Source organism: Citrus clementina, unplaced genomic scaffold, assembly GCF_000493195.1.
Source record: "Citrus clementina cultivar Clemenules unplaced genomic scaffold, Citrus_clementina_v1.0 scaffold_2, whole genome shotgun sequence".
NCBI lineage: Eukaryota > Viridiplantae > Streptophyta > Magnoliopsida > Sapindales > Rutaceae > Citrus > Citrus x clementina.
In genome coordinates this window covers 15,091,213-15,117,180 of record NW_006262688.1, presented here as the reverse complement: position 1 = coordinate 15,117,180, position 25,968 = coordinate 15,091,213, and the positions used below count along the sequence as shown (strand labels likewise).

The 25,968-nt window shown below is 34.7% G+C and overlaps 5 protein-coding genes and 1 long non-coding RNA gene across 9 annotated transcripts; 5 read left to right on the top strand and 1 right to left on the bottom strand.

The window, feature by feature from the left end:
- The first annotated feature begins 5,439 nt into the window (after positions 1 to 5,439).
- On the top strand, positions 5,440 to 10,462 carry LOC18053414 (uncharacterized membrane protein At3g27390). The gene is made up of 11 exons (XM_006447150.2): positions 5,440 to 5,626; positions 5,939 to 6,094; positions 6,818 to 6,926; positions 7,041 to 7,233; positions 7,414 to 7,550; positions 7,765 to 8,053; positions 8,552 to 8,658; positions 8,745 to 8,868; positions 9,057 to 9,252; positions 9,443 to 9,683; positions 9,800 to 10,462. The coding sequence occupies exons 2-11, from the start codon at positions 6,001 to 6,003 to the stop codon at positions 10,059 to 10,061; spliced, it is 1,752 nt and encodes a 583-aa protein (XP_006447213.1). The 5' UTR covers positions 5,440 to 5,626; positions 5,939 to 6,000; the 3' UTR covers positions 10,062 to 10,462.
- A 336-nt stretch (positions 10,463 to 10,798) lies between these two features.
- Positions 10,799 to 11,518, top strand: LOC18053413 (mavicyanin). The gene is made up of 2 exons (XM_006447145.2): positions 10,799 to 11,073; positions 11,166 to 11,518. Exons 1-2 carry the CDS (start codon positions 10,860 to 10,862, stop codon positions 11,507 to 11,509), a joined length of 558 nt encoding a protein of 185 aa, XP_006447208.1. The 5' UTR covers positions 10,799 to 10,859; the 3' UTR covers positions 11,510 to 11,518.
- Positions 11,519 to 13,292: 1,774 nt separating this feature from the next.
- On the top strand, positions 13,293 to 18,916 carry LOC18053412 (zinc finger CCCH domain-containing protein 43). 3 transcript variants are annotated; one of them, XM_024190067.1, is made up of 10 exons: positions 13,293 to 13,593; positions 13,708 to 13,770; positions 14,549 to 14,620; positions 14,960 to 15,010; positions 15,314 to 15,385; positions 15,689 to 15,775; positions 16,515 to 16,652; positions 16,769 to 17,005; positions 17,695 to 17,954; positions 18,896 to 18,916. In XM_024190067.1, exons 1-9 carry the CDS (start codon positions 13,306 to 13,308, stop codon positions 17,926 to 17,928), a joined length of 1,242 nt encoding a protein of 413 aa, XP_024045835.1. In that variant the 5' UTR covers positions 13,293 to 13,305; the 3' UTR covers positions 17,929 to 17,954; positions 18,896 to 18,916. The 3 variants fall into 3 exon arrangements, with proteins under 3 accessions (XP_024045835.1, XP_024045834.1, XP_006447207.2); XM_024190066.1 differs by lacking the exon at positions 18,896 to 18,916 and adding an exon at positions 18,788 to 18,825; XM_006447144.2 differs by lacking the exon at positions 18,896 to 18,916 and having other exon boundaries at positions 17,695 to 18,169.
- Positions 18,209 to 19,257, bottom strand: LOC18053411 (RPM1-interacting protein 4). Of its 2 annotated transcripts, XM_006447143.2 has the most exons (3): positions 19,050 to 19,257; positions 18,759 to 18,959; positions 18,209 to 18,658 (listed from the first exon to the last, which is right to left on the bottom strand). In XM_006447143.2, exons 1-3 carry the CDS (start codon positions 19,056 to 19,058, stop codon positions 18,635 to 18,637), a joined length of 234 nt encoding a protein of 77 aa, XP_006447206.1. In that variant the 5' UTR covers positions 19,059 to 19,257; the 3' UTR covers positions 18,209 to 18,634. The 2 variants fall into 2 exon arrangements, with proteins under 2 accessions (XP_006447206.1, XP_024045836.1); XM_024190068.1 differs by lacking the exon at positions 18,209 to 18,658 and having other exon boundaries at positions 18,690 to 18,959.
- A 2,834-nt stretch (positions 19,258 to 22,091) lies between these two features.
- Positions 22,092 to 24,281, top strand: LOC18053611 (succinate dehydrogenase [ubiquinone] iron-sulfur subunit 2, mitochondrial). Its single transcript, XM_006447142.2, has 2 exons — positions 22,092 to 22,835; positions 23,816 to 24,281. The coding sequence occupies exons 1-2, from the start codon at positions 22,159 to 22,161 to the stop codon at positions 23,985 to 23,987; spliced, it is 849 nt and encodes a 282-aa protein (XP_006447205.1). The 5' UTR covers positions 22,092 to 22,158; the 3' UTR covers positions 23,988 to 24,281.
- A 663-nt stretch (positions 24,282 to 24,944) lies between these two features.
- On the top strand, positions 24,945 to 25,588 carry LOC112101199. The gene is made up of 3 exons (XR_002907307.1): positions 24,945 to 25,094; positions 25,278 to 25,379; positions 25,540 to 25,588. It is a non-coding gene; the product is annotated as an uncharacterized LOC112101199 (long non-coding RNA).
- Positions 25,589 to 25,968: the final 380 nt, after the last annotated feature.

Below are 25,968 nucleotides of genomic sequence, written 5' to 3'. Positions count from 1 at the left end.
AATCTGTTTTAATTGTGGGCCCAAATGTGATCCTTAATCTTAATACATGTCTAAAATAACTCAATAAAGTAAATGGAGCCCAAAGATTTGTCTAAGAAGAATTTAAATTTATGAAGTTGCAATTTGATTATTTTTCAGACCAATTTGTAGGTTTTCTGCTCTTTTTTGTTTCTTTACCTCAAAAACTCCTACAAAATATAAGAGACTAATAAAAATTCAAGAATTTTATAAACATATCAAATACCACAAAAAAATTATAAAAATTGATATGAAATTAAGCACTTATTAGATACCATAGCCAAGAAGGCAGCATGCTATTCTCACTACCATCTTGTAAAATCATTAAAAGAAAAAAAAGAAAGAAAAAGACACTCCAAATCAATAGCAAAGCCACTAGTTTATTATGCACCAAAGAATGGTAACAACACAAACCAAATCTCCAACACAAAGCACAACACAAAAGATGTTAAAATTCATACAAAAACTCTTATAGGAATTGCATAGAACAATTAATTAGTGTGCTAGAGTTGTGAACAACAACAATTTGTTTTACGTGCCAATACAACCCTAGTTATTTTCTACAGTCAACTTTATGTAGTAAAACTATCGAAGCATATTCAAGGTTTTAGGATTTTCCTTTCCAAAAAGAAAAAAAAAAGAGAAAAGGAGTTTATAGGATTTTGGAAATTTTGAGAGTTTTGATCAGAGATGGTTAACATTGTCAAAGCTAGACTGGTGAGAGGTGTGTGGTGGTTTAAAAGTGTTTTGGGCTTTTGATTGTTTTATTATTAAGGGTGTTTTGATAAAAAAAAAAAAAAGGAATATAATTCATTAACATTCTAAGAAAATTAGGGACATGAACTTTCGTGAAACTGAAAAATAAAAATAAAAAGTGATCAAATCCGTAAAGAAAACTTGCACGATGTAGCATTCAAGAAATCAGTTGCAAAAATTAGAATCGTTGGAAGCACTAGTGAACTGTGAAGTTATCTTTATTCTCTAGCAAAGAGGAGCCACAAAGGTACAATATTCTTCTCTTTCGGTCCCAAATGATAACTACAAATCTACAATTAATGACACAAGCTTGCAAAAAAAAAACACAAAAAGAATTAAGAAGGATTTGTGTGGCTCAGGCCTATCAGTTCAGATAACACATCCATTTTTATAGGTTTATGGGTGTTGGTTGCGAGATCCAAAAAATTAAATAAAACTGAAATTTGTATAATTAAAAATTAAAAAAAAATCTATGAATTCTGTCAGAGGATTCATTATACTTGCCCAAAAAAAATAAAAAAAAGGTCTTCTATGATCGATACATCACAGCAACCTGACCTACACAAATTTCTTCCATTACAAGTAACTTGTTAAAAATGCCATCTTTATATTTAAGAGATAAGATACAAAAGTCGATAATTAAGCAGTAACATCGCTATCATCCAAGCTTGTACGATAGAAAATTTTTACACGTTCATGCAAAAGGCATCTAAAGTTCTAACTTTCACATTTTGTCCTCATTCGTTACTTTGGTCGCGGGATGGTGTGGGGTATGTGACTGTGACTATGATTCTTCCCCTCACCTGAAAGATATTTTATTTCCACATAAGTCTCACTTTTGGAAAATCACATTCGCCTCCATAACTTTTTATTATTTTCTCTAATAAGGAAATAATTTGTCTATTTATTTCAAAATCCTTTAGGGTCCTTAGGGAGTGCTTACTAAGTCACCCTCAACTAGCCTTCGTTATCGATAGTCGTCGCCAATTTTCGATATCCTTTTAAGTAGAAGTTTGGTACTATTGAAGTCTTTGTCGGATCTAACTATGGCCAATGGGTCGGGCGGCACGTGGCACGGCACGAGCACGTTTCGGTAAGGCACAAGGCACAAGGCACAGCACGCACGTGGGCCGTGCTGGGCTTAGAATTTTAGGCACGCGGGCCTTAAAGCACGGCACGATTAGAGATGGGCCAAAACACGATACGCGAAAAAGTACGTAATAAGCACGGTTCATTGGTGGGCTAGCACGCGGCCCGTGAGCCATCAATAGCACGTGGGCCAAAATATATCTAAGTAAATTTTTTTTAACAAAAAGTAAATATAAAATGTTATGAAATTAAAGTAAAATATCTTGAAATTAAATATTTTAATATATTTTTTAGCATAGACTTTTAAAAATTAATTTAAATCATTAAATCTTAGTTTAAATAAATATTCTAATTTTTTATGTTTATAATTTATTAAATGAATAAGCAAATATCATGATTTTAATAAATAAAATTATAAATATCATAATTTTTATTTATGATATTTATTAAATGAATAATGTTATTTATGATATTTATTTTATTTATGATATTTATTTAATTATTTATTTATGTTTATAATTTATTAAATGAATAAGTAAATAACTAAATATCATGATTTTAATAAATAAAATTATAAATATCATAAATTTATAAATTATAAATAAAAAATAAATTTTTTTACAAAATTAATAATAAAATTTTTTTCATATGAAATTTTTTTCTTATTAATATTAAATCATAACTTAGTTAATATTTAATAGAGATACGTTTCATTTGTGAATGAAATATTTTTCATATTTATACACAAGAAAAAATTATGATAAATTAAAAATTACATTTTCATTAAATGAAGTTAAAGTACAATTATAATATTAGTAATTCAAATAAAATTAAGTGTAACTTGTTATTCGTCAATTGGTCGTAGTTCGCGTTTCGTAGTTGTAACTTGTAAGTTGTGACCTATGATTTGTTATATTAATATTCTGTAGTTATGACTTATTGTAATGATTATTCGAGGATTGTATTTTTAATTATAATTAATTATTATTATGATCTATGGAATTAAATTTATGTATTGCTGTGTTATGAATTATGATTGATTATTGTGAAATAAAATATATAGTTGTGAAATTGTGATAAACTAATAATAAAATGTTAATTGCTCTCTTAATAAAAATTAATATGATTATGATTATGAATAATAATAATATTATTATTATTATTATCATTATTATGTTGGTGGGCTTAAAAAAGCACGTCAGGCACATGGACTTTTTTAAGCACGCTAAAAAAAAAAAATTGGTGGGCTTTTTTTGGACACGGCACGAGCCCGCTCGTGCCGTGGGCCGTGCTGGGCTCAACTAGAGATGGCAAAAGTCCGGGTCGGGTCCGGGTTTGGGGTTGCCCGGGACCGACCCGGATGTCAAACTTAGCTACCCGGACCCGCACCGTGCCCGGAATTTTTCTATGCGGGCCGGGCACATGCCCGGCACTATCCGGGCACGGGTTTTTCCCGGATTTTCTCTACCCGGATTTGAGTGATGATGAATTCAAATGAGGTCAAAATCAAACTCTCATAATATATGTATGGCTTCGAAATTAACCATTTAACTTCCTCTTTTACAGAAATTCATCTTCCAAGTTTCCAGATGCAGAATACACCATATCCAAAGAAGCGACCCAAATGCAGGTTCTACAATTTTCCTTTACATTGACTACTAGAGCTGTTACTTAGACAAAAAAAGGTTCAATTTAAATTTGTTGGATTGCGGCATTCGTTGCAACCTCACAGCAGGTTATGCTTAAGTAGGGAGTTTTAAACAAAGGTTTGCCATATTCCTCTGAAGGTATAAAAGGTAAGGATTAAAAAAAGAAAAAAAGAAAAAAAAACAATCAACACCATTTGAATTTTCCGTAATGCGTTTGTACGATGAATTAGAAAAAATATTTCAACAGAAACAACTAGATTGAAATATTTCAGACTAACAGTAATGCTCTGTTTATACAAGGAAGGGAAAAGACTAACAGTAATGCTCTTTCTTATTATGTTCTGTGCAGGCATTAACAATGTAAACACTTCCAGCATCCAAGAAAATAATTAAGCATATATTGAAAGCAATTTCATCATTTGTTTTTTTGAAAAAACAGCCAAAAAAAAAATTACTTCGTGGGTCGTGGTTGTGGGTTGCAGGCTTGCAGCTGATATGGTGACAACTGAAAAAACAATGGAGTGAGAGTGTGAGACCAGCTATGGTGGCGGACGCTGTCGCGCGGTGGCTGCCGCTGAGAAGCTGACAACAATGAAGAGCTCTGACCGTTTGACAGACTGACGAGTGACGACTGTGCTTTGCGGTTCGTGGAGGGAGAGGCGCGGTCAACTGTCAATACTGCATCACCATCGGTGAAGGATGGGTGGTGGCTGAGGCTGACTGGCTGTTGGTGGAGAGACGGAGGGAGGAGGTGCCGATTTCGTGATTTAGGGTTGGCCGATTGGGTTTGGGGGAAATTGGGCAAAGGCAAATGGAATTTTTCTTTTTATATTTTCCTCTTTTTTTTTTTTACTTAATAAAAAAGCGGGCACGGGTCCGGGTTCCGGGTTCTTGGTGCTGTGACCGGACCCGTGCCCGTAAACACCCGGGCATTGAAAATCAATGCCCGGATCCGCATTTTTCATGCATCCGGTCCGGGTTTTACCCGGACCGGATGTGCCGGGTCCGGTCCGGATCCGGTCCGGGCGGGCTTTTCTGCCATCTCTAGGCTCAACTGAAAAAAAGGTAGTCATGGCACGGCACGACACGGCCCACCAATTTGGTGAGTCGTGCCGTGCCAGCCCACGAGCCCTTATGGGCTGACAGTTGATGGCTGGCACGGCCCATTGGCCATAGTTAGTCGGATCTATAGAGTAATATAATCATCACCAGCGAATCAGCGATTACACTTTCGTTTGCCAAAATAAGAATTAAAATTGTTTGGCCATCATTACTCATTGCCATTGAGCATCAATGAGTAGTGAGTCGAAGACACTACTGTTTGGTTGAGATGAAACTGTAGATGGTGGCATTGTCTTACAATTAATGTCGTTTAATGATGATTTATAAAGGCTGAAGAATTTTTAAACTTTTTTTAGTATAACAATATCTTAATATTTGAGGATATTTATATCATTGTGAAAACTTAACGATAAGAATTCGAACAACACTAAAGTTAGCTTCAATAGACATTAATTATTAAAAGCGTAGTAGAAGAATTATAAAACTAAAGATGATTCTAAATATGAAGACAACATATATTTTTGTCTATACCTATCTTTTAGTTCAGCTTAATCGTAAGGGTCATGCACACTCTACTGCTAAGTTAAACAATGCACGCCGTGATGGTACATTGGTCATTTCAGTAGATCAGTGGTGTTTGCGGTGGGGACCTATTTCAAACAAATGGATAAATGTAACCTTCTTTGAGAAAATACAGAAAAAAATGGATCAAAATGTTATTTGGAGTGAAAGCAGAGACACCGGCTAACGTCTCCTGAGATTCAAAACTATCAACGACAATTTTACTTTGGTAAAATCCATGCCGACTTTTTATTTATTTATTTATCTTTTTATCATTTTCAATGAATATCATATAATATAATTTTTTCTTTTCATTTTTCTGTTGAAGTCACAGGGTGGTGGTAAGTGGTAACACAATGTCCAAGTCGCTTCTCGTTGCTGGTTGAAGCACCAAGAAAAAAAGAAAAAAAATCAAAATCTCATTGAAAAGCAAAATTACTAAAACAAAGGAGAGAAGAGAGCAGTTTCTGTCTTTTTGATAGTATAGACGGGTATGGTAACTGCTCTACCAGACGATTGCTATCATGTTGATAACTGCTCTATCAGACGATTGCTATTATGTTGAAGCTTTGAAATTGAAACTGTTCTTTCATATGTCTTTGGTCCATTCTCCCTTACCCTGTTTGATACCTTTCGTATGCTCGAGGACTGTTTACTTGAACAAAGGAAACTTCTCAAGAGACCAACCCATCTTTTGTTTTGATCATTTGGGGCCAAAGAAGAGCAAATTGTGTATTTGTACTTTGTTTTTGTAATTTGAAGTGTATAAGAAGTTGGTTTTTTTTTTTTTTGTTCATTTGCAGGTTTGTTTTGGAGATGGGTTTGCTGTGAAATTTACAGAGATCTAAGGAGTTGAGAGAATAAAATGGAGCCACCCAAAGGGTTTTTGGCTTCGTTATGGAGCTTTATTTGCTTTCTGCCTTACTTCATTGGGCTTCTGCTTCTGGGCATCATTAAAGGTAATTTTTTTTTCAATTGTCAATTTTGTTCCTGGTTTGGTTCTATCTTGTTCTGGTAGTTGACCCTTCTTCCATTTTTTTACTCAATTTGCTTGTAGTTGCTTAGATTAGCTTCTTTATTTGTTTATTTATTTTGTAATTTCCTGCATCAAGGAAAATGATATTTTAAGAACATGAATTTGTTTATATGTTGATTGATTAATTTTGTAACATAAGCGTTTTTTTTTTTAAATTTTTGCGTGTATATAGCTATAATGCTTTTGTGAGTAGGTCATTCCTATAAATAAAACTGATGTACACTTGAGGTTGCCCCTACTGTAGCATGTCTTTTGTTAGACTTTCCTTAGTTGGCATTTGATTGAGGGAGCTTGTTACCTTACATAATTATGTAAGGTACATAACTCTTCCACAACCGTTTGATGAAAATCCAACGGCTTTATCAAACGGTTGTGGAAGAGTTAAGTACCTTAACTAAACCCTTGATTGAGATTATACAATAATTTCCGTGCTTAGCATGCAATAAAATCCACACATTGATGATGATGTTTTACGGTTTGAGTTTTAATTGGAGAGAGTAGAATAATCTCCGAGTATTTAGTTAATATATGTCTACATTTGGTAACTGTTCAAGAACCATTTAGTATAATGCATTGAGCTGCCAATTAAGAGATGTTCCCTTACTGTGGTTAATGTGCCAATCCTTAATCTACAATGTATTTTCAGGAATCATTTTCTGCCCTGTGATATGCCTTATGATGACAATTGGAAACTCGGCAATCATATTGGGGCTTTTGCCGGCTCATGTCTTATGGACTTACTATTGCATTCTCAGGTGGTTTCTTTGTCTCTTCCTTTTTTTTTTCCTTAACATTTTTTTTTTCCTTATAGTATTAGCTATTTTGTAGTAACATGTTCTCTTATTTTGTTAAATTTCCCTGACTAGCAGAGCCAAACAATTAGGACCAGTTCTGAAGCTTCTTACCTGCATATGCATACCAGTTTTCTTAATTTTGTGGCCAGTCGTTAGCATTGGTGCAAGCATCATAGGGGGAGCACTGTATGGCTTTCTTTCACCAATATTTGCCACTTTTGATGCTGTTGGAGAAGGGAAAACTAATGACATTTTCCACTGTTTTTACGTATGTCCTGGTCATCAAAATTTCTAATTATCTTTATATCTTTTTTGTGTTTTAGTTTGTCCTTTACTTATTAAAGTAAGGGATTCCTTGTGAAATTACTCTACAACATACGCACACGTATACGTACTCTGTTCTCTTACTTCTTTTCATTTTAGAGACTTTGGATCACTTCATTTGCAGGATGGGACTTGGAGCACGATTAAACACAGCTTCACTATTGTCAGAGATTTTAAAGATGTCTGTTTCCATTCCTACTTTTCACTTATGGATGATCTGCGACAGAAACAGGCTCCAGATGGAAAATATTATGAGATAAGGTGTGCTGTTTTCTTTTGCTGCTAAGAAATTCCTTTTTTAAGTCCATGTTGCTGCTATTATCCAATTCACGACAATCACTAGGACATCACTCGGTATAATTTTTCAGTTAACAGTGAGAATTAACCATCAAATCTGTTCATTTAGTACTTGTTATCCACTTTTGAATATCTCTTTTGCCTTTTAGATCGACCCTTTTCATTGACCGTGTTTCAGATTGCTCTATATTCCTGGTGCCATCATTGCTGGGGGGCTTGGTGTCCTGATTGATGTGCCAGTGATCTCAGTTGTTGCCCTATGCAAAAGCCCTTATATGCTCTTTAAGGGGTGGCATCGTTTGTTTCATGACCTTATAGGTCGAGAAGGGCCTTTCTTAGAGACTATATGTGTACCATTAGCTGGCCTTGCTATCATACTCTGGCCATTGGCTGTTGTTGGGGCAGTTTTGGGCTCCATGGTGACCAGTATCTTCCTTGGTGCTTATGCAGGGGTGGTTGTTTATCAGGTTCGAATCATTTGCCTGTTGGTTTCCTTGCCTTTTACAAAAGTCTTGCGTGAGCAGGCATACGGAAACCTTTTCAATGTGGCACTTGAAATGAGTCAATAACTTCATATACTAGAATGAATGATTATATCATTGTTTCATCTTTATATTTTTCCCATTTCTGTTTTGTTCAATGCCAACAATTTAAATTGATGAATTAACACTGCAGAATTTCATTGTCCAATGGCAATTGTATCCCTAAGAGAAATCTATAATTGATTATCATTTTCTTCAATGGATTGTAATTATGTTGTTCATAATTCAGTTCATCGTAACAGTGGAATTGATTGCAAGCTTATTCTAATTGCTGAGCATTTTTTGCCTTCTTGCATATGTTCCAAGTATATACTAAAACACATCGCTATTCATTTCAGACGATGAACTTAATCCATTGTTCAATTTGTTGTCGTATAATATCATTATGTCAGTTACCTTATTTGTGTAGCCTTTGTATTACAGGAATCCTCCCTTTGGTTCGGGCTTCGCTATATTATTGCAGCCTTGTCAATTTATGATGAATACAGCAATGACATACTTGACATGCCAGAAGGATCCTGCTTTCCTAGGTTCTGTTCCACACTCTAATATCTTATGGTTGTGATTGACACTCCTTTTCTTTTTTTGGCTTTTAGTAATTTTCTGAAATCAACAGGCCCCAGTATCGAAAGAAGGCAGATCTCTCGCGGACCAGTACTTTCTCAAGGCCTAGCTCTTTCAAAGATCCTCCCTCTCGCACCAGTTCACTTAGGAAGCCAATTGATTTGAAGCCACTTGAGGTATCTTGTGCCATTTTCCATTTTGCTTAAATGGAATGCTTATGATCAGAGAAAATGCGCATAATAATTTTGTGGATTCTAATACTGGTTTGACTTTACTTGTGTAACTTTATTTATGAAGGCTTCTATATTTAGCTCATAGGTTTTAGCTCATAGGTGTTGAAAAATGTTTTTCATGAATCATGTAGCTTCTTGAGCGCTTATTTAAGGAGTGTCAACGCCATGGCGAGATCTGGGTTTCTGAAGGACTAATAACAGCTAAAGACATTGAAGATGCCAAATCTAATTCTGGTAGCCAAGTGGTTAGTATAGGGTTGCCAGCATATTGTCTTCTCCAGGCACTCCTGCGCTCTGCAATGGCCAATTCTCCGGGAATATTGTTGAGTGAGTGAATACTTTTCTTTTCCTGTAGCCATGTCTTCTGACTTCTCTCGTGTGTGTATGGGTGAATGTCTTGAAGCAAGATACTTCTCCATGATCCTTCAAAGAGCAATTTAATTTTTTATTTTATAAAGTGTTGTCCCTCGGTCTTGAGAACATGTGGATATTCATTGTATTATCACCTTTGATGTAGGTGACAGCGTTACTGAGATAACTAGCTCAAACAGACCAAAGGACGTGTTCTTTGATTGGTTTTTTAACCCCTTCTTGATAATCAAGGAGCAGATAAAAGCAGAAAACTTAACAGAGGCAGAGGAGGACTACCTAAGCAAATTGGTACTATTTTGCGGCAATATTGGGAGGTTAAAGGATTTAAATGTCTCACCGCCGGAATCTGAGCGTAAACGAGCGGAACTTGGTGCATTAGCACGAAGGTAGCAGTGAAAAACATCTTACAAGATACCTTGTCTTTTCCTTTCTTTGGAGTTTTGTTAAGCTATGCTTCTCCATTTGACCCCCTTCATTTTTTTTCCCCTTTTTTGTACTGCAGGCTTCAAGGGATCACCAAATCTGTCTCAAGATATCCAACTTTCAGGCGGCAGTTTGATGATCTGGTAAAGACCCTCACAGAAGATCTTGCCAAGAAGAACGGTGGCAGTGAATCAACAAATGTGCCTAAGACAATGCAAAAATCAAATAGCGCATTGGCCCGGTTTCAGAAATCCTTTAAAAGATTAACAAACAGTAACAATGGACGTTATGAAGAGTCGCAATCACAATCAGATGCTTTAAGGGACTTAGAAATTTTGTGATTTGGAATGTCAAACAGTTAAGGCAAGCTCATCACATGCTGAATTTTACTGCTTGTAAGCTCGCACAAGGGAGAAGAAAGCATTTCTTAAGTAATTGCTTGTAGCTGGCCACTGGGGAGAGGAGAACGAAATTCATTTTTATAAAAAGCAGTCAACAGAGAATAAGGCTTTTCCCTGTGCAGAAAATTTAACAGTGAAATGTATATTGCTATTTGTTTTCTTCATAATTGTTGTATTTTACCATCTAAGAATGAAAGAGTAAAGAAAATGACAATGAGGCTTTCTGAAGGATCAGCTGTAATTTAGAAGCTGCAAATTGCAATAGGCTGCTGCATTCTGTATCCCAGCTTCATGTATATAATCCGTACATTACCCATATAGCTTATTTCTAACTCAACAACATGAGCTTACAAATAAATTACCATTTAATAATTGAATTGCATCTCTGTGGCCTGCCTCCTATTTCTCTTTTGACAACAAACCGTACTACGGAGCTATAAAATGGGTCCGGTTACTATATAGCCGGATCGAAGCCCAGAATCATGATGGGCCCATTATTCTAACAAATCGAAATGACGCTTTTTTCTTTTGACTATCATCAATTTGTTCACTGCACACCAACTGACTAAGTCAATGGCGGCAAGCATGACCCAAAAACTGTTAACCCCCACGATCTCCATTCCCCACCAAAATAACCAACTCTTTACCATCTCCTTATTTAAGCAATCCCACGCCTCCCAAAGAACACTCACTAAACTTGCACTTGATTCATCTTGCTGCACTGCCAATCAATTCAATATGGCTGCTACTACTAATGATTTCTCCAAAAACTCAGTCAACTTAACACTCCTCCTTTTGGCCATCATTATCTCTTCTATTCATCATCTCCCAGTTCACTCCTTGGAGTTCCAAGTTGGCGGCAACCGCGGATGGGTTGTCCCTCCAGCCAATGACAGCAAAATCTACAACGACTGGGCCTCAGAGAATAGATTCCAAGTTGGTGACACCATACGTGAGTCCCAAGCAACGCGTGAATTAACATACTTCATTCTTCTTGTATACTTTCCTTTTAGCTTTTGATCCATTGTACATGTTTGTGTGCAGGCTTCAAGTACAAGAAGGACTCAGTGATGGAGGTGACAGACAAGGAATACAAGAAGTGCAATTCCACGCACCCTATCTTCTTCTCCAACACAGGCAACACAGCGTTCAGGCTCGATCACCCGGGGCCTTTTTACTTCATCAGTGGAGCATCTGGCCACTGCGAGAAGGGTCAGCGAATGATCATCAAAGTCATGTACCACGAAGAGTCCTCCCCCAGTACTGGTGATGATCATGGCCACAAATCCTCTGCTTCTCCAGCCGCTGTCTTGGCTCTTGCAGTTTCTAAGTTGGCCATTGTTCAGTTTCTGCTGCTGCTTTGTACTACTGCTTCTTATCTCTACTAGATTGATTGTAATGTTGCTGTTTTTATTGTAAGTTTTTTGTTTTGGAAATTTCTTCACTTATTCTTTTTGCAGATGTTGGGTTCATTAGCTTTTAATATTTTCTTGTGGAATTTGCTTAATTGGAATGGCACAAATGTGATTGTCAGTTGTCACTTTCAGATTTTCATGATCTTTAGGATTCAATTTTGTTGACGCTTATTCGATATAATTAAATATAAGAGTTTAATTAAAATATTATCAACGAATCAATCATGCATCATTAACATGATAATTTATTTACCAAATACTAAAACTAGTAACCATCTAAATTTAGCACTTGATATTGATGACTGACTAACAAAAGTCACAAAAAAGGGCAGAGTTTAAACGCTCTTTATCCCCTAAAATGAAATTGGATTCTCTCTTAATTGTGTCTCAAACATGAATATGATTATTTTACAAGAATTCATTCATTAAATTTCATGGGTGGTTGAATTCTTTTAAAAATAAATCTATTAACTTTTCCTTGCAATTGCATTGCATATTCTCGTTCTCGTCGACGACAATAGCTTATTTGTAAATGGATCTTAACTTTAAACTTAGTTAGTTTTTTTTTTTTAAAAAAAAAAGCCCCATGAACCTCTTAATAAAATGTAACATTATGATCTATTTAATAGAAATTTATACTTGTTTAACAAAATTGTAAGTACAGAAAAAAAAATAATAAGAATGTAATTTAAAAGTGTTTCTATTCATTTTCATTCATGTTAGTGAGTTTCAAACCCAAACTCTTATAATCACTGAAAAAACTTATAAGTTGTATCAACACCTAATTATTTTCATCATCTAATTATTGGTGTACTTTCTTACGAGTACACAAATTAATTATATTTGAAATGTGACATATGACACAAATTAAGTATTTTGAAATGTGACATATGACGTACTCATCAATAAGTCTTATGTACGATGAATATTTTTTTATATATGTCACTTTTGATTATGCTACATGTGTTGATATGCAAAATTTTATCTCAATTTTGTGAGCATAAAACTATTTAATAGTATCATTATTTTTTTAAAAGAAAATATATTAGTAAACAAAATTTAAATTAATATTTTTTAGCTCCCTGTCTCTTTTAAGATTCAAATAAGGATTGTTAGTTAAATAAAATTACTTAAAGATCACTCTACCAGACGAGAAAAGAATGTGTCGATCAAATCAAGTTGTTTAATAAAGAGTTTTCAATAAATCTACTACATTCATAAAAATGGTAAGTAACAAAATGTGAAAAAAATCACGACTAATCAATCAAAATATTTGACTAGTTACCATATATAAATACATATTTTTTATTAAGCTACCATATATACTTAGAATACATTTATTAGTTACTTTTTTTTTTCTTTTTTAACTTCTCCCGTAGATATGGTATACAATTTGTGACCAATTTTCACATAAATCCAAAAAAAAAAAAAATTCTCAATTAAAATTATACATATGAAAATACAAGGAATTATTTTAATTTAAAATTTTAACATAAATTTTGAGTTATTAATCTTATGTAATCTAATAGTGGATATTAAAAATAAAATAATATTTAACAATGCGACTCACCATATGATTAATAATTTAAAATTTATGTTTAAAATTTGAAGTCCAAAATTTAAATTAAAATATCCTCACCCATAAAATTATAAAATAGTAAATAAATAAGAAAAAGTAATAATAAAAAATATAAGTTGTGTGTAAACGGAAGAGAGGGTGCTTCTCTTTTCTCTCAACACCTAATTAGGAGTTTTAAAGGAGAAGAAAAATGGTGGATGATGATGGGTGGGAGGACAATGCAGCGGGAACCTGGGCAGAAGAATCCTGCTGGTCACAGAAACGAGAACAAGAAGAAGAACTAAGTAAAGAGTTTGAGAAGAACGTAGCCTTGACTGAAGAAAGTTACAATCCTGATGGCAATGGTGACTCCCAAGGGACAAAACATGAGTACCCATCAAGGCCCTTTGCTGAAGATTGCCCGTTTTATCTTCGAACTGGCTACTGCAAGTTTGGTTTTTGTTGCAAGTTTAACCACCCTGTGAGAGGGGACTTTCAGGTACAATAATTTGTGCACGTGGGTTAAAGTGATTTTACTGTCAATGCTTTTCTTTTTCTTTCTCTTATTTTTATTTTTATTTTTTATTTTTTTAATGGGGGTGTTGTTTTGTAGGGTTTAAAGGAGAACGAAAGAGGAGGGTTTGTGGGGCAGCATCTGGGACAGATTCAGTGCAAGGTTTGGACTTTGCTTACAATACTTCATTTTGAAGTTTCTGTTTGCTAATTGTTTATTTTATTTTGATTAATTTGTTTTTGTGTTGATGTTGACTTGCATGTTGGGCCCTTTTGACTTTTTAATCTTCTGTTGAGTGGTTTGTGGTAATGATTTGATTAATCTTTGAGGAAAAAAAGAAAAAGGGTCTGAGGGAACTACTGGCCTGATATATCACATTGTGTGTGTGTGTGTGTGTGTGTTTTGGTGTATTTAGTGGGCTGTGATGTTAATGATTTAAGTCTACAGTTGCAGCTATATTTTTGTTTGTGTTGTAATTAATATATCATGTTATTACTTCACTCTCTTTTGCATGCCTTCCCCTGCATGTGCATGTATATATATTTTTAAAATCTTCTTTTGACTGCTAAAAGTTAGTAGTGAAGTACAAGCCGTTCTTCTCTTGTGCTATCAGTCTTAATTTTAATTGAACTAATTATTTCACATAGCCAGCTTCCTTTCGGATCTGCACTGCACTAGCTTATTTTCACATCACATAATTAATGCATATAAGAAGGAACTTTGGTTTTCTCCTATTTGTATAATTTATTCTATCAATGATATTAAATGAATAAAATATAACAAAAAGCTTTTCAAAGTGAGCAAAGCTTAGATAGTAAGTGTACTATTGTTAGACTGATTTAATTTGTTATTGTGATAAAGTGTTGTTTGTGCGAATGAAATAAATTTTTTACAGATCATGCAATTTTACCTGCAGTAATATGTTTCAAAACTTTTGCAGTTTTACCAAAGTACGGGAGGTTGCAAGCATGGAGAAGCATGTAGATTTAAACACTCCATAGAAAAGTCTGAGGTATCAAAATCGGTTTTGAATGCTTTTAATTTGCCAATAAAATTGGTAATATGTTTTTCTGTCTACTTTTTCAAATGCAGTAACATTGTGATTTAAGTAGTCATATGGGGGTGACTGCAAATTGGTCATCTTTTTTTTTTTCCTCATTTGTTGTTTCTTTCCATGGAGAGAAAGGTCAACCATTTCTTTCTCTCATTCTCTGTCTCACGCGCTCAGTCTGACATTCACACATGAATGCACATAAACATGTGCTACATGCACATGACTTTTGCTTTTCTTCAATGCTTATGCTTGACACTTTAATAAATCCTTCCCTTTTCTGGTGTAAACAAAATGAAGGAGAGCAAAGGTGAAGGCCTTATGGAGAAGACAGTGCAGATTCAATGCAAGGTGTGGACATTGTTCATAATCCGTCTGTATGCTCATATTATGGACATTGATAGATTTTTTATCGTAGAACTGGATTAATTATACTGAAATTTTAATTTGACACGAGTTACTGTCATTTATCGCATTCCTTCTGTTGACATGAAAAACCTTGCTGGCTTACTAAGATGCTTTTACCTAATAAGTGTGCAGTTGTTCTATTGATCTGATGAGTTAATGTGATAAAGTGTAACCTTTAAAAATTGAATAATTTTTTCACAAATCTTGTAGTTATACCTAAAGTATTATGTGTCAACACTTTTGCAGTTTTACCAAGGGACAGAAGGATGCAAGCATGGAGAAGCTTGTAGATTTAGCCACTCCATGGAGAAGTCTGAGGTAACAAATCCAGATTTTAATTCTTTTGGCTTGCCAATAAATTCTGCATGTATGTTTTTTCATCTAAAATTGATCAAATATTGCTACTTCCTATTGATGAATTTGTGGTCGTATTGGGATGACCGATTTCTTTCTTAATTTTCCTTTCTTTTTGTTTCCATGGAGAGAGATCACTTATTTCTTTCTCTCTGTCTGCCTCTCTCTCTATCACAAATGGAAGCACACGCATGCTTGCAAATGACTAATATCTTTTTATTTTATTTTTTTCTTTTCTTAAAAAATGTTTGGCACCTACTGTAACAGAACCCCCTTCCCTTTTCTGGTGTAAACGGAATGAAGGAGAGCAAAGGTGGAAGCCTTGTGGAGATGACAGGGCTTATTGGATGCAAGGTTTGGACACTCATTATATTCTATCTTTTTGCTGCAATAGTTATCCTTTTGTCTTCCCTATAAGGAGCACTTCTGTATTATTTGTATTCCGAGACAATTACAGTTCTGGTGATAACATATGATCTGAGAAGCCTGGTTAATTGACAATGATTTTGGATAAGAACCTGGAGAGGGAAAATAAAGATAACCATTGCCCTAGCTGATATATTTTTACTATGCAAAAAGAGTGGTTGAACTGAAGTAAAAAATATGATTCCATCATTTGATGGACGATCTGAATAGGAAATATTATTTTGAATGGGTTGTCCTAATGCAAAGTAAGTCCTTTTATATTATTAGCAAAGGATACTATAGCAGGTCGAGAAGTTAAAGGGGGAAGAAAACACAGGACAAGATAGTGTCAAAGTTTTCAAAGCATAGATCCTGACCTACAGTATTGGATAAACTAACAGTCATGCTGAGCAAGCATTGGAAATTGGGATTAGGTATCAATTGTCACGATGTTCCTTTAGTAAGTGATAAGTCAATAAGGCTTGCTGGGATAATATTATCTTTGATATCCTCCAAAAGATGATATAACTTTTGGTTCCACTAAACATCAAATGAATGTTGAGTCTATGATAATGGATTCTGTTGCGTCTAATGCAGTCATTTTGCAATTATTTTTTATTCCTTTTTAGTGTAATACTTTATGCCACGTTTGCAACTAATAACTGAGCCTTTGTTGTTACTGTTCTAGTATCACTTATCTGCTGGAGGGTGCAAGTATGGAAACACTTGTAAATTTAGTCACTCCAAAGAGAAGCCCCAGACATACATTAAAAAGTCTGAGAAAGCATCACCTGAGCTTAACTTTTTAGGTCTTCCAATCAGAGTGGTAATACCTTTATGTTTCACTTTTTTGCTTAGTGTTTATTTATTTATTTAGTTTAAACATTATATTCTGTAATCATTTATACTGGTGTAGATTACAAAATTGTCTTTTCATTTCAGCATGAGATAGAATGTCCTTTCTACATGCGCAATGGCTCTTGTGCATATGGAGTTGATTGCAGGTTTAATCATCCTGATCCTGTTGCTGATGAAGGATCTGATCATTTCAATGAGGCATCTAACCCAGCTTCAAGATCATGGTCTCCAAATATAATATCACGTAAAACCGTTCCCAACTTGGATAATCACTCATTTCATCCTCATTGGATGCTAAAATCCAAGTTTAATAGCCTTCAGGTAGCTTTGATCATGGTGCACTCACTCTTTTCATGTCGTTATTATTGTTTCCATACAGTTTTCTTTCCTGTAGAAATTTTTATCTCTAGTTTCTGCCATTAGTGCAACCATTTTCCTGTTAACTGTAATGTTGATTTGAGATCCATGGGAAGGTTGGTTGGTTATTCACTCAAAGATATCATACAATCTCTCCATGTCAGATTAGTTTACTTGTGCTTTGTGTTAAATCAAATGGAAGCACAGCGCTATGAAATAAATCTGAACCAACCGTCCCTCAGTGGTCTCGTTTCATGTGGGAGAGAATGGAGTTCCTGTCCAGGAGTTAATTGTCTTGAATTAGCCATTATGTCCTTCCCTCAGTGGTCTGGTATGGTGTGAAGTTGAGGTCATTTGGAAGATTAATGGGCCTTTTTGCACATATTGCAGCACTATACAACTAGTTCTAAAGTTATAGCTTATGGTGTGCTTTGAATTGTGAACAGAAGAGTGACAATTGATTCTTCTGTTGCCTAATCTGCATTTGTTATTAGTGCAACATGCTCGAATTCTCTCTCAGTCTCTGTCTGCATATGATGTGTATAGAGTAATTGTGTGTATGTACGACATGAGTAGTGGATTTGTGGGTCTGTTGGTGTTTATTTGTGCACATTGTATATTAACTGATTCTGCCTATCATATGGCTTGCTTAGGGATCCGTTTACCCACAGGCAAAAGCTGAGCTGGCTCTTTCAAGTCCTGCGCTTGGCAATCTAACAAAGACGGCAGATACCTCCACATATCATCAATTCAATGAATTTCCTGAGCGACCAGGTGAACCTCTATGTGATTACTTCATGAAAACTGGGAATTGTAAATACAGATCTGCTTGTAAGTTTCATCATCCCAAGAATGGAGATGGAAAATCACCTGTTTGTACTTGGTGACTGTGGCATGCTCAAGAGACTCCTATGTAAGTTCCATCATTTTGCTTATTGCTTTCTAGGTGTTGGAATCCTTTTTACGTTATAGCATGTGAAACATTGTCATCCTGAATTCCAATCTATCAATTGGGATGTTCATTTTGAGCATCCATAGATAGTCAGTCTATACAGTTTAAGGCATGGAATTTGGTATTTGGGCTTATGAATTGCAATCTAGTCTTAGTAGCAAATTTCATTCTCTGTGGATTGTTGTGCTCCCGTGTGATTTTCTAACAATCTGTGATTACTCGGAGAGAATCATAAACTAAATACTAATATATAAAAATAGAATACAAACACACACACTATAAAGAAAATCCTGAGTCCTCACAAAATCATTCACACCAAAATTATAGGGAAAATTTACTAACACTAGAGCATGAGGTCACCTTTCAGAGTCCCACAAAGTCATCAAAATATTCTACACAAAGTACATGAAATGTTTTAGCAGTTTTCTTATGCTTATCATCTTTCTCTTTTCCCCTAGATTACGTACAAAATGAACAATATGGCGCAATAGAAATAGCATAAAAGATAGAAAACAATTTGCAAGGACAAAGGAAAAAAAAAAACCGTCGTATGCTGCTCCCTCTTGTCACACTTTTGAGATGCACCCATGAATTTTTAACCACCATATCATATCCATCTTAGACGCCAGCATTAGGTAGTTTTAGAAACAGCAAAACCATTTTTTCTGCATCAACGACAATAGTAAATAAAATTCACGATTATTTCTGTTGCTTGTGGATGCGAGAAAGAGAATTAAACGGAATAGAAAATGTGACTGCTGGTACCGTCGGAGTATGTTGATATTGTTCATCAGGTACCCTTGCAACGTTCCTCTGTGACGGCGGCCTTGCCACAGCTGCATTAGCGACGTTTGATTTCTTTTCATCTCTAGCTTTGCTGAATATCACTGTGAATCCTTCAGCTGATGCAGGATTGTTCACATCCCACTCGCCAAATTTTGGCAGAGGCCGTCCTTTACCCTGCTGCTGTTTTGCACAAATTTGACCATAACATCTGCGTTAAATAATAATAATAATAATGAAACAAATGGCAGAGGGAAAGGAGAGAGGGGTTACCGTGGCCATGAATGCAGATTTGAGGAGCTTCCCGGTTGAGAAAAAAGGGAAATGAAGAGGTAAGAAGAGGGAAAGAAGAAAGAGAGGAAGATAAAAGAAAGCAAAAATGAGAAAAACAGAAAGACGAGAGAGCGATTATTAAGGCCTACGTGATTGGTAGGTAATTGTTGCATGCATACGTAGCTGTATCCGAACTGTAAACTTTTTAAGTGTTTATTGCGGTAATTTATCTGTATATAATTAGTATTTATTTTGTCTATTGATTACCTTTCTGTCGATTGTTATAACTTCAAAATTGTACAATCTATTTTCTCAGTGGATTAATCTCCTCGGTACTCATTTATTTGTGTGATTATTTTTTCCAATAAGCATAAATATGACAATAAAAATGACTATAACATGATTAAACTTAAAAGTAGTAGGCCCTTTTCCTTTCTTTTTCTTTTTTTTTTTAATATTACACTTCGATATAAATATCAGGAGCCTAGGCGAAACCCAATATCGGGACCTGAAGCCTCGGTTAGTAGGGCATAGTAATAATAGGACCCAAAATTAAGGCTAGTGCGGTCTAGTCTAAGGTTGGCAATGTGATAAAATAGGATGAGACGAAATTTGTTAATTTTATTCTTATTTCGTATATGCAAGTGAAATGAAAAATTATTTCATTTCTGCCTCTTTATATTTTTTAAGACAAAATTTGTCCTAATTTTATTCCGTTAAATATCATGTCTCATCCCATTATCATGAACAATTCATAATATAAATAAACAAATTTTGAAATTTTTTCTTTAATGATTATCATAATTCAATAGCAAAAATCTTGAATAAATACAAAATAGAATAATTAAATAATAATTTTATTTTAACTACATGTATGTTCGAAAGTAATTTTATGCTAATATTTTTTAATTGTCTGTTCGCTTCCATTGCATATTAATGTTAAGAATAATGCTTCAATTTATATTTTGACCATAAAAAATATAAAAAAATAATTTTAATTGTGGCTTCTGGTTAACACTTCACTTTCTAATTATATTACTTTTATTATTTAATTTTAGCCTTTAGATTTCAACTTTGAATATTACTTAAGTTAAATTATAAAATAATTAAATTTTTTTCACTTTTGCTATAAAATTATAAGTTTTTATCATGTTAGATGTGGTAATTATTAGTGGAATAGGTTTTTACACTGTTAGGTGCGGTAATTGTTAGTGGTATAAGTTGGGTGTTCTTTAATGAATTGAGTTAGGTTTATGTTTGGGTAATGGAACAAATGTATGGTCATAAAATTACTGGCTTTGTTTATGTGTGTGGTGGGGATTGATCATGAACTAATATAAATGGAGAGGGGGGAAAACTCTTCTATACACTCTTGTATACCTTCCTTCACTTCTTTCTCTCTAAATTTTCCTCTCTCCTAATGGAATAAAATTTTTGTAATTAAAATTATTGGTGCAAGATATTTGGTAATAGTTGGTTTGTCAAAACCCAAATACTACATTGGAATCCAATCTTAATGCGTTACAATGGTGTAACTTGTACAACGCAATAAAACGTGCGTAAGTGAAAAATATATGGTTGTTACTCCAATACTAATTATAAATAGAGAATACTAATTATAAATAGAGAATACTGATGATAGATAGGTATGTTTAAAGTGAACTAACAGTACAACGTGTATAATTGCATGTCCCAATGTAGAAATAGGTAACTAACTATGCAGTAACAAAATTCTAAGAATTACCTGTAAATATTTGATTAAAGATTCTATTAATCTATTATGAATATGAACATGTGATATTAGATGCTCGGGTAAAAGCCCATTTAGTCCCTATATTTTAAGGTTAGTGTCCGTTTAATCCCCGTATTTTTTAAAATGCCTCGAAACATCCATACCATTAAAGTATTGATTCCCATACCGTTACTTTTTATTTCTTTTGGCTTACTTTTACAATATTACCCTTTTATAATAATTTTTGTGTTTGGACATTAATAAAAAAAAAAATAATTAAATTACCAATTTAACCCTAAAAAAATTATATTAATTTTTAATTGTCAAAAATTGTATGCAAACTATCAAGTATTCAAATGGTGCTTGGAAAAAAATTAATATAATTTTTAGGGTTAAATTAGTAATTTAATTATTTTCTTTTTATTAATGTCCAAAAAAATTATTATAAAAGGGTAATATTGTAAAAGTAAGCCAAAAGACATAAAAAGTAATGGTAGGGGTATCAATATTTTAACGGCAGGGTGTTTCGAGGCATTTTAAAAAATACAGGGACTAAATGGATACTAATATTAAAATATAAAGACTAAATGATCTTTTACCCTTAGATGCTCTGTACTAATCTCAACCGACGTACAATAATCATTAAAAGTGTTGACTTAAAGAATCTTACAAAACTTAATTTTGATGATAAAATAAAGTTTTTATAATTTAAACTTAATTTTGATGATAAAATAAAGATTTTATAATTTATTTTTTTTTAAAATTATTAGCGTAAAGCACATATTTCTTTTATCGAGAAGAAGATAGACATATTTTATAACAAAAGAAAATTTCTCCAAATTCGTGGCTTAAAAAAAAAAATCTATTAACCTTAACTAAGAGCATAAATTGAAAAAAGTGATGATATAGCACAAATTTTTATACAAATTGATATGATATTAATTTATTAATTAAATAAAAATATAAAATAATATAAATAAATCATATAAGTAAAGACGTAAAATAATATTTAATTTAATTAATTTTATCATATCACACTAATTTATACAAAATAATCTCGCCACATACTGTATGTACGTAATCACGTCACCATAAAACCAAAACCAAAAGTATGGCGAGCACGCGCCTAGAAACGTATAGAAATAATCAAAAACATCAAACAACTGTCAACGAAGCCAACCACGTTAAGCCCATTGAGCCAACGATCCATAAGCCGCCACGTCCTCTATCCCCAAACAATCGCGCCTCCACAGTGCCCTATATATAACTTTTTGGTCATTTTAGTATTTTACCATTTCTTCCAACCCCACCCCCCCCCCACCCAAAAAAAAAACACAAACAAAGAGAAAACAATCTCGTATTCTCGTATCCAAAGCAATGGCGACCGGTCTAATTCGGCGAGCGATTTCATCTTCCCACGCCGCGGCGGCAGTGGCTCAGCCGGCTAGGTTACTGACGGCTCGGCTCCACGCGTCGGAAGCGGAGGCGCAGAAGGTGGAGCCGAAGGCAAGCGCGAACACGGAGACGAAGAAGTTTCAAATCTACCGATGGAACCCCGACAGCCCATCGAAGCCGGAGCTTAAGGAGTTCAAGATCAATCTGAAGGAGTGTGGGCCCATGGTTCTGGACGCTCTGATCAAAATCAAGAGCGAGATCGATCCTTCCTTGACCTTCCGCCGATCTTGCCGCGAGGGGATTTGCGGCTCGTGCGCGATGAACATCGACGGCTGTAACGGACTCGCGTGTCTGACGAAGATTTCGCCGTCGGGATCAGCATCGACGATAACGCCGTTACCGCACATGTTCGTGATAAAGGACTTGGTGGTGGATATGACTAATTTTTACAACCAGTACAAAAGTATAGAGCCGTGGCTGAAGAGGAAGAACCCGCCGCCCATGCCGGGGAAGGAGATTCCGCAGAGTAAGAAGGACAGGGCCAAGCTGGATGGGATGTACGAGTGTATTCTGTGCGCCTGCTGTAGCACATCTTGCCCCAGTTATTGGTGGACCTCTGAAGCCTATTTGGGCCCCGCTGCTTTGCTTCATGCTAATAGGTATTTAATGGCCGCTTGAATTTCTTTTTTTATGTTTTTATTTGCTTCCAAGTTTTTGTGGATATTATTGGGTTTGAAAGTTATTCGTTGATTGATACATGGGATGCTCTAATTTCCTATTATTCTAGCTACATATGGAAAGGTGATTAGTTTTTGGAATATGCAAAGATATAGAATCTTGATAACTATGAAATCTAATTGTTTTGGAACATTTACTAATGCTCTGTTTGCGAAAAGCTTTAAATACTGGATTTTGACGTCATTTTTTCCAAAGTAATTAGGGACTTACTTTCCTAATAGGAACCTCTGATTCTAGCTATTGAACAGAGGTAGCATGTTTTGATTAGTGCTTGTGGCTTCAGTACCTAGGATGGTCAATATAGTTTTTCAATTAGGTCTCCTATGTCCTTTAACTTTAAGTTTAAGCTACTTTTCGTGTAGATTATTATGTTTACTTTCAAGTTTCTACTTGAATTCTCAGTATCGGACTGTCGAACTTGCTTTAACTAGCTTGGATGCCAGACAATGGGGAAGAATATGCTGCTAAAATGAATCTTGTTTGTAGAATCTTCTCAGCTGTGGTAAAGGTGTTAAAAAATTTCATGGATTTTGAAATTCTTGTTCAAACTTCATGAATATATCTCTCTACATATATGATTGTTCTTTTGGGTGGACTAAGATTTGTACATATAAGAGCGCATGGTTTCTTTCATCATTGATGTGTGCCATGGCCTTCTGATGATTCTCTGCCACAACTACGTAAGTTGAGGAAGTAATTAACCTGTACTTATACATCACTAACGTCACACTGAGCCAGGGTGCTGTTCCATTTTCCCTTTTCTGTTTGGAAAATTTGCTGGGGCCTATTTTTCTTGTATGCGAGGAGCATTTTTTTTTCATTCTATGAAGAAAACTCTTATGTGCTGTGGCTATCTTTTACCTGTATTTAGAGACCTTTGTAACTATGTTGGTTCATGCAGGTGGATAAGTGATAGCCGTGATGAATATACCAAGGAACGTCTGGAAGCAATAGATGATGAGTTTAAGCTGTATCGCTGCCATACCATATTGAACTGTGCCCGTGCCTGCCCCAAGGGCTTGAACCCTGGAAAGCAGATAATAAATATCAAGCAACTTCAGCTAAAACGGTGATCATGCCTAAGAGTCAAGTTTTGTGAATCAAGATGGTGTGGATTTGGCCAGTTAGTTACCTGCCAACTATATGGTTTGAGTTAATAATTTGCACATTGCTTGTATTATTCATCCCATTTGTACTTAGATTGGGATCAAATTTGAAGCTTCTTGTCTTTTTTATGCCTAATAATAATTTATAAAACTTATTGGATCCGTACTTTCTTCAATCAGGTGAAAAACAAATAAACATTACTGTTTTTGACCGAGTATACACAAATTACTGGTCGATGTGGTAAGCCAATTAGCTATTTACTGTTTGGGGTAGTGTTTTGATGAGCTAGTTGTGTAGTTACCATACTTTTCCATTCACCAGTTCCATTTGATGAGCTTTGTACCTCTTTTGGCCTTAAGTTTCTCCTCCAGACTGGAATGGGAATAAACATATTGTTCAATTGTTCTGTATTAATGTATTTCTTTCTTTTTCTTTAAAATGAATTGTTATGTCAAACAAACGGTTAATGCAGGAGTAGCACAAGTCTTTCAAATTTCTATTCTTGGTTTCGAGGGATGTTTCAGACTTATTCCAACATCTTAATCACCCAACAGTTAATCTTTGCACACCATATATGATGACCGTTGGTTGGAGAGAAGCACAGTGATATTATATGCTCCAAAAAACAAATAAGATCGTTGTTGATGAGCATTTTTAATTGATGCAACATTCTCAACCCATATGATTACCGTGATTCATTTTGTATTACTGAAATGGAAAGAGAACAATCTACAATCAGCAGAGACAAAATCCATGTGTTCAGGCAGCTATGGAGTGAACCATTCTTTTACTGATAAAACATTTTTAAAGAGTAATTTATAATTTGCAAGCATATCATATTTGGTTAGGTGTTTCATAACCTGTACTTGAGCAGGCAACAGCCTTTATAAACTGCTTGTAATGGGTGAAGAACCCAGCAGCTACAATGATGAAGAAATTGTTGGTGGTAACTTGGTTTTCTGTCTTCTTGTTCTTCACGGAATTTGGTATCAATTTTGTTCATGCAAGCGCTCGGCTTTCATTTGGCGTAAAACCTCAGGAACTTGAGCGTCCTCAGTATGTTACTGTTATAGGTGATGTAGCTGAAACGTCTCATCCTTTTGGAGTAATGCTTTAGATTCATCAACCTGATTGTCCTGACAGGGATGAAAGAAATTGAATGGTTTTCTCAAAAGTGCTCACATTATGAGATGCAAATTCGAAAGACAGATTGATAACAACTCGTTTTCTTTTCTTTTTTCCTTTTTTTTTTTCAGTAGGGTGCAACAATGACTGTGATACAGCTTGTTGCAACTGCAACATTGAGAAACTACCCCCGTTATGCGAACAATGCTGCCAAGAAGAAACTTGAGATACTGGTATGCTGTCTGGATTTTCGCGTGTAGGCTCCACTTTGGAAATATTAAGCATCTCTTGTCTTTGTTGAAGATATTACATTTTCCTTTTCAATTGCTTTATCATGAAGTCTCTGCTGTTGAAAGATGCTTTTAATAGTCCTCAAATCTCTCCATCTTTCAGGCAGTACTCGCATTTTACGGAGACACAACTGGTGGAGTAAGGCAATAAGCAACACAAAGAATGATTCAAATTTCTTGAATTTTGTGTAAATTCTCAATTACTAAGCTAAAATAAACACAGTAATGGTAATATAACTTATTCCTATTCTCATCTACGACTAAGGTAATTAACTTATTCTAATTTTCATTTTCTATTCCAATTATAGTCCATTCTGATTCCAGTCAAAATACCAATTAGCACATCTTAAATAAGATGTAGTATATTGGAGGCTAACATGCGAACAAGATGTTTTTGTATGTTGAGGGTGGCATTTGTTTTTGGGAAATTTACAAAAATAACTATAAAACTTTTAATTTTTTAAATTTAACCTCTCAAATTTTTTCTTATCATAATTAGCCAAATATTTGTTTTTTTGGACCAAATAGTTAT

Excerpts from the sequence above, each read along its gene's own strand:
- LOC18053414 (XM_006447150.2), top strand. The coding sequence starts at position 6,001 with ATGGAGCCACCCAAAGGGTTTTTGGCTTCGTTATGGAGCTTTATTTGC. Across the intron at positions 6,927-7,040 it reads ACTTACTATTGCATTCTCAG|AGCCAAACAATTAGGACCAG; the intron begins GTGGTTTCTTTG and ends CCTGACTAGCAG. Across the intron at positions 8,659-8,744 it reads GAAGGATCCTGCTTTCCTAG|GCCCCAGTATCGAAAGAAGG; the intron begins GTTCTGTTCCAC and ends TGAAATCAACAG.
- LOC18053413 (XM_006447145.2), top strand. The coding sequence starts at position 10,860 with ATGGCTGCTACTACTAATGATTTCTCCAAAAACTCAGTCAACTTAACA. Across the intron at positions 11,074-11,165 it reads CCAAGTTGGTGACACCATAC|GCTTCAAGTACAAGAAGGAC; the intron begins GTGAGTCCCAAG and ends GTTTGTGTGCAG.
- LOC18053412 (XM_024190067.1), top strand. The coding sequence starts at position 13,306 with ATGGTGGATGATGATGGGTGGGAGGACAATGCAGCGGGAACCTGGGCA. Across the intron at positions 13,594-13,707 it reads CTGTGAGAGGGGACTTTCAG|GGTTTAAAGGAGAACGAAAG; the intron begins GTACAATAATTT and ends GTTGTTTTGTAG. Across the intron at positions 17,006-17,694 it reads CCAAGTTTAATAGCCTTCAG|GGATCCGTTTACCCACAGGC; the intron begins GTAGCTTTGATC and ends TGGCTTGCTTAG.
- LOC18053611 (XM_006447142.2), top strand. The coding sequence starts at position 22,159 with ATGGCGACCGGTCTAATTCGGCGAGCGATTTCATCTTCCCACGCCGCG. Across the intron at positions 22,836-23,815 it reads GCTTTGCTTCATGCTAATAG|GTGGATAAGTGATAGCCGTG; the intron begins GTATTTAATGGC and ends TGGTTCATGCAG.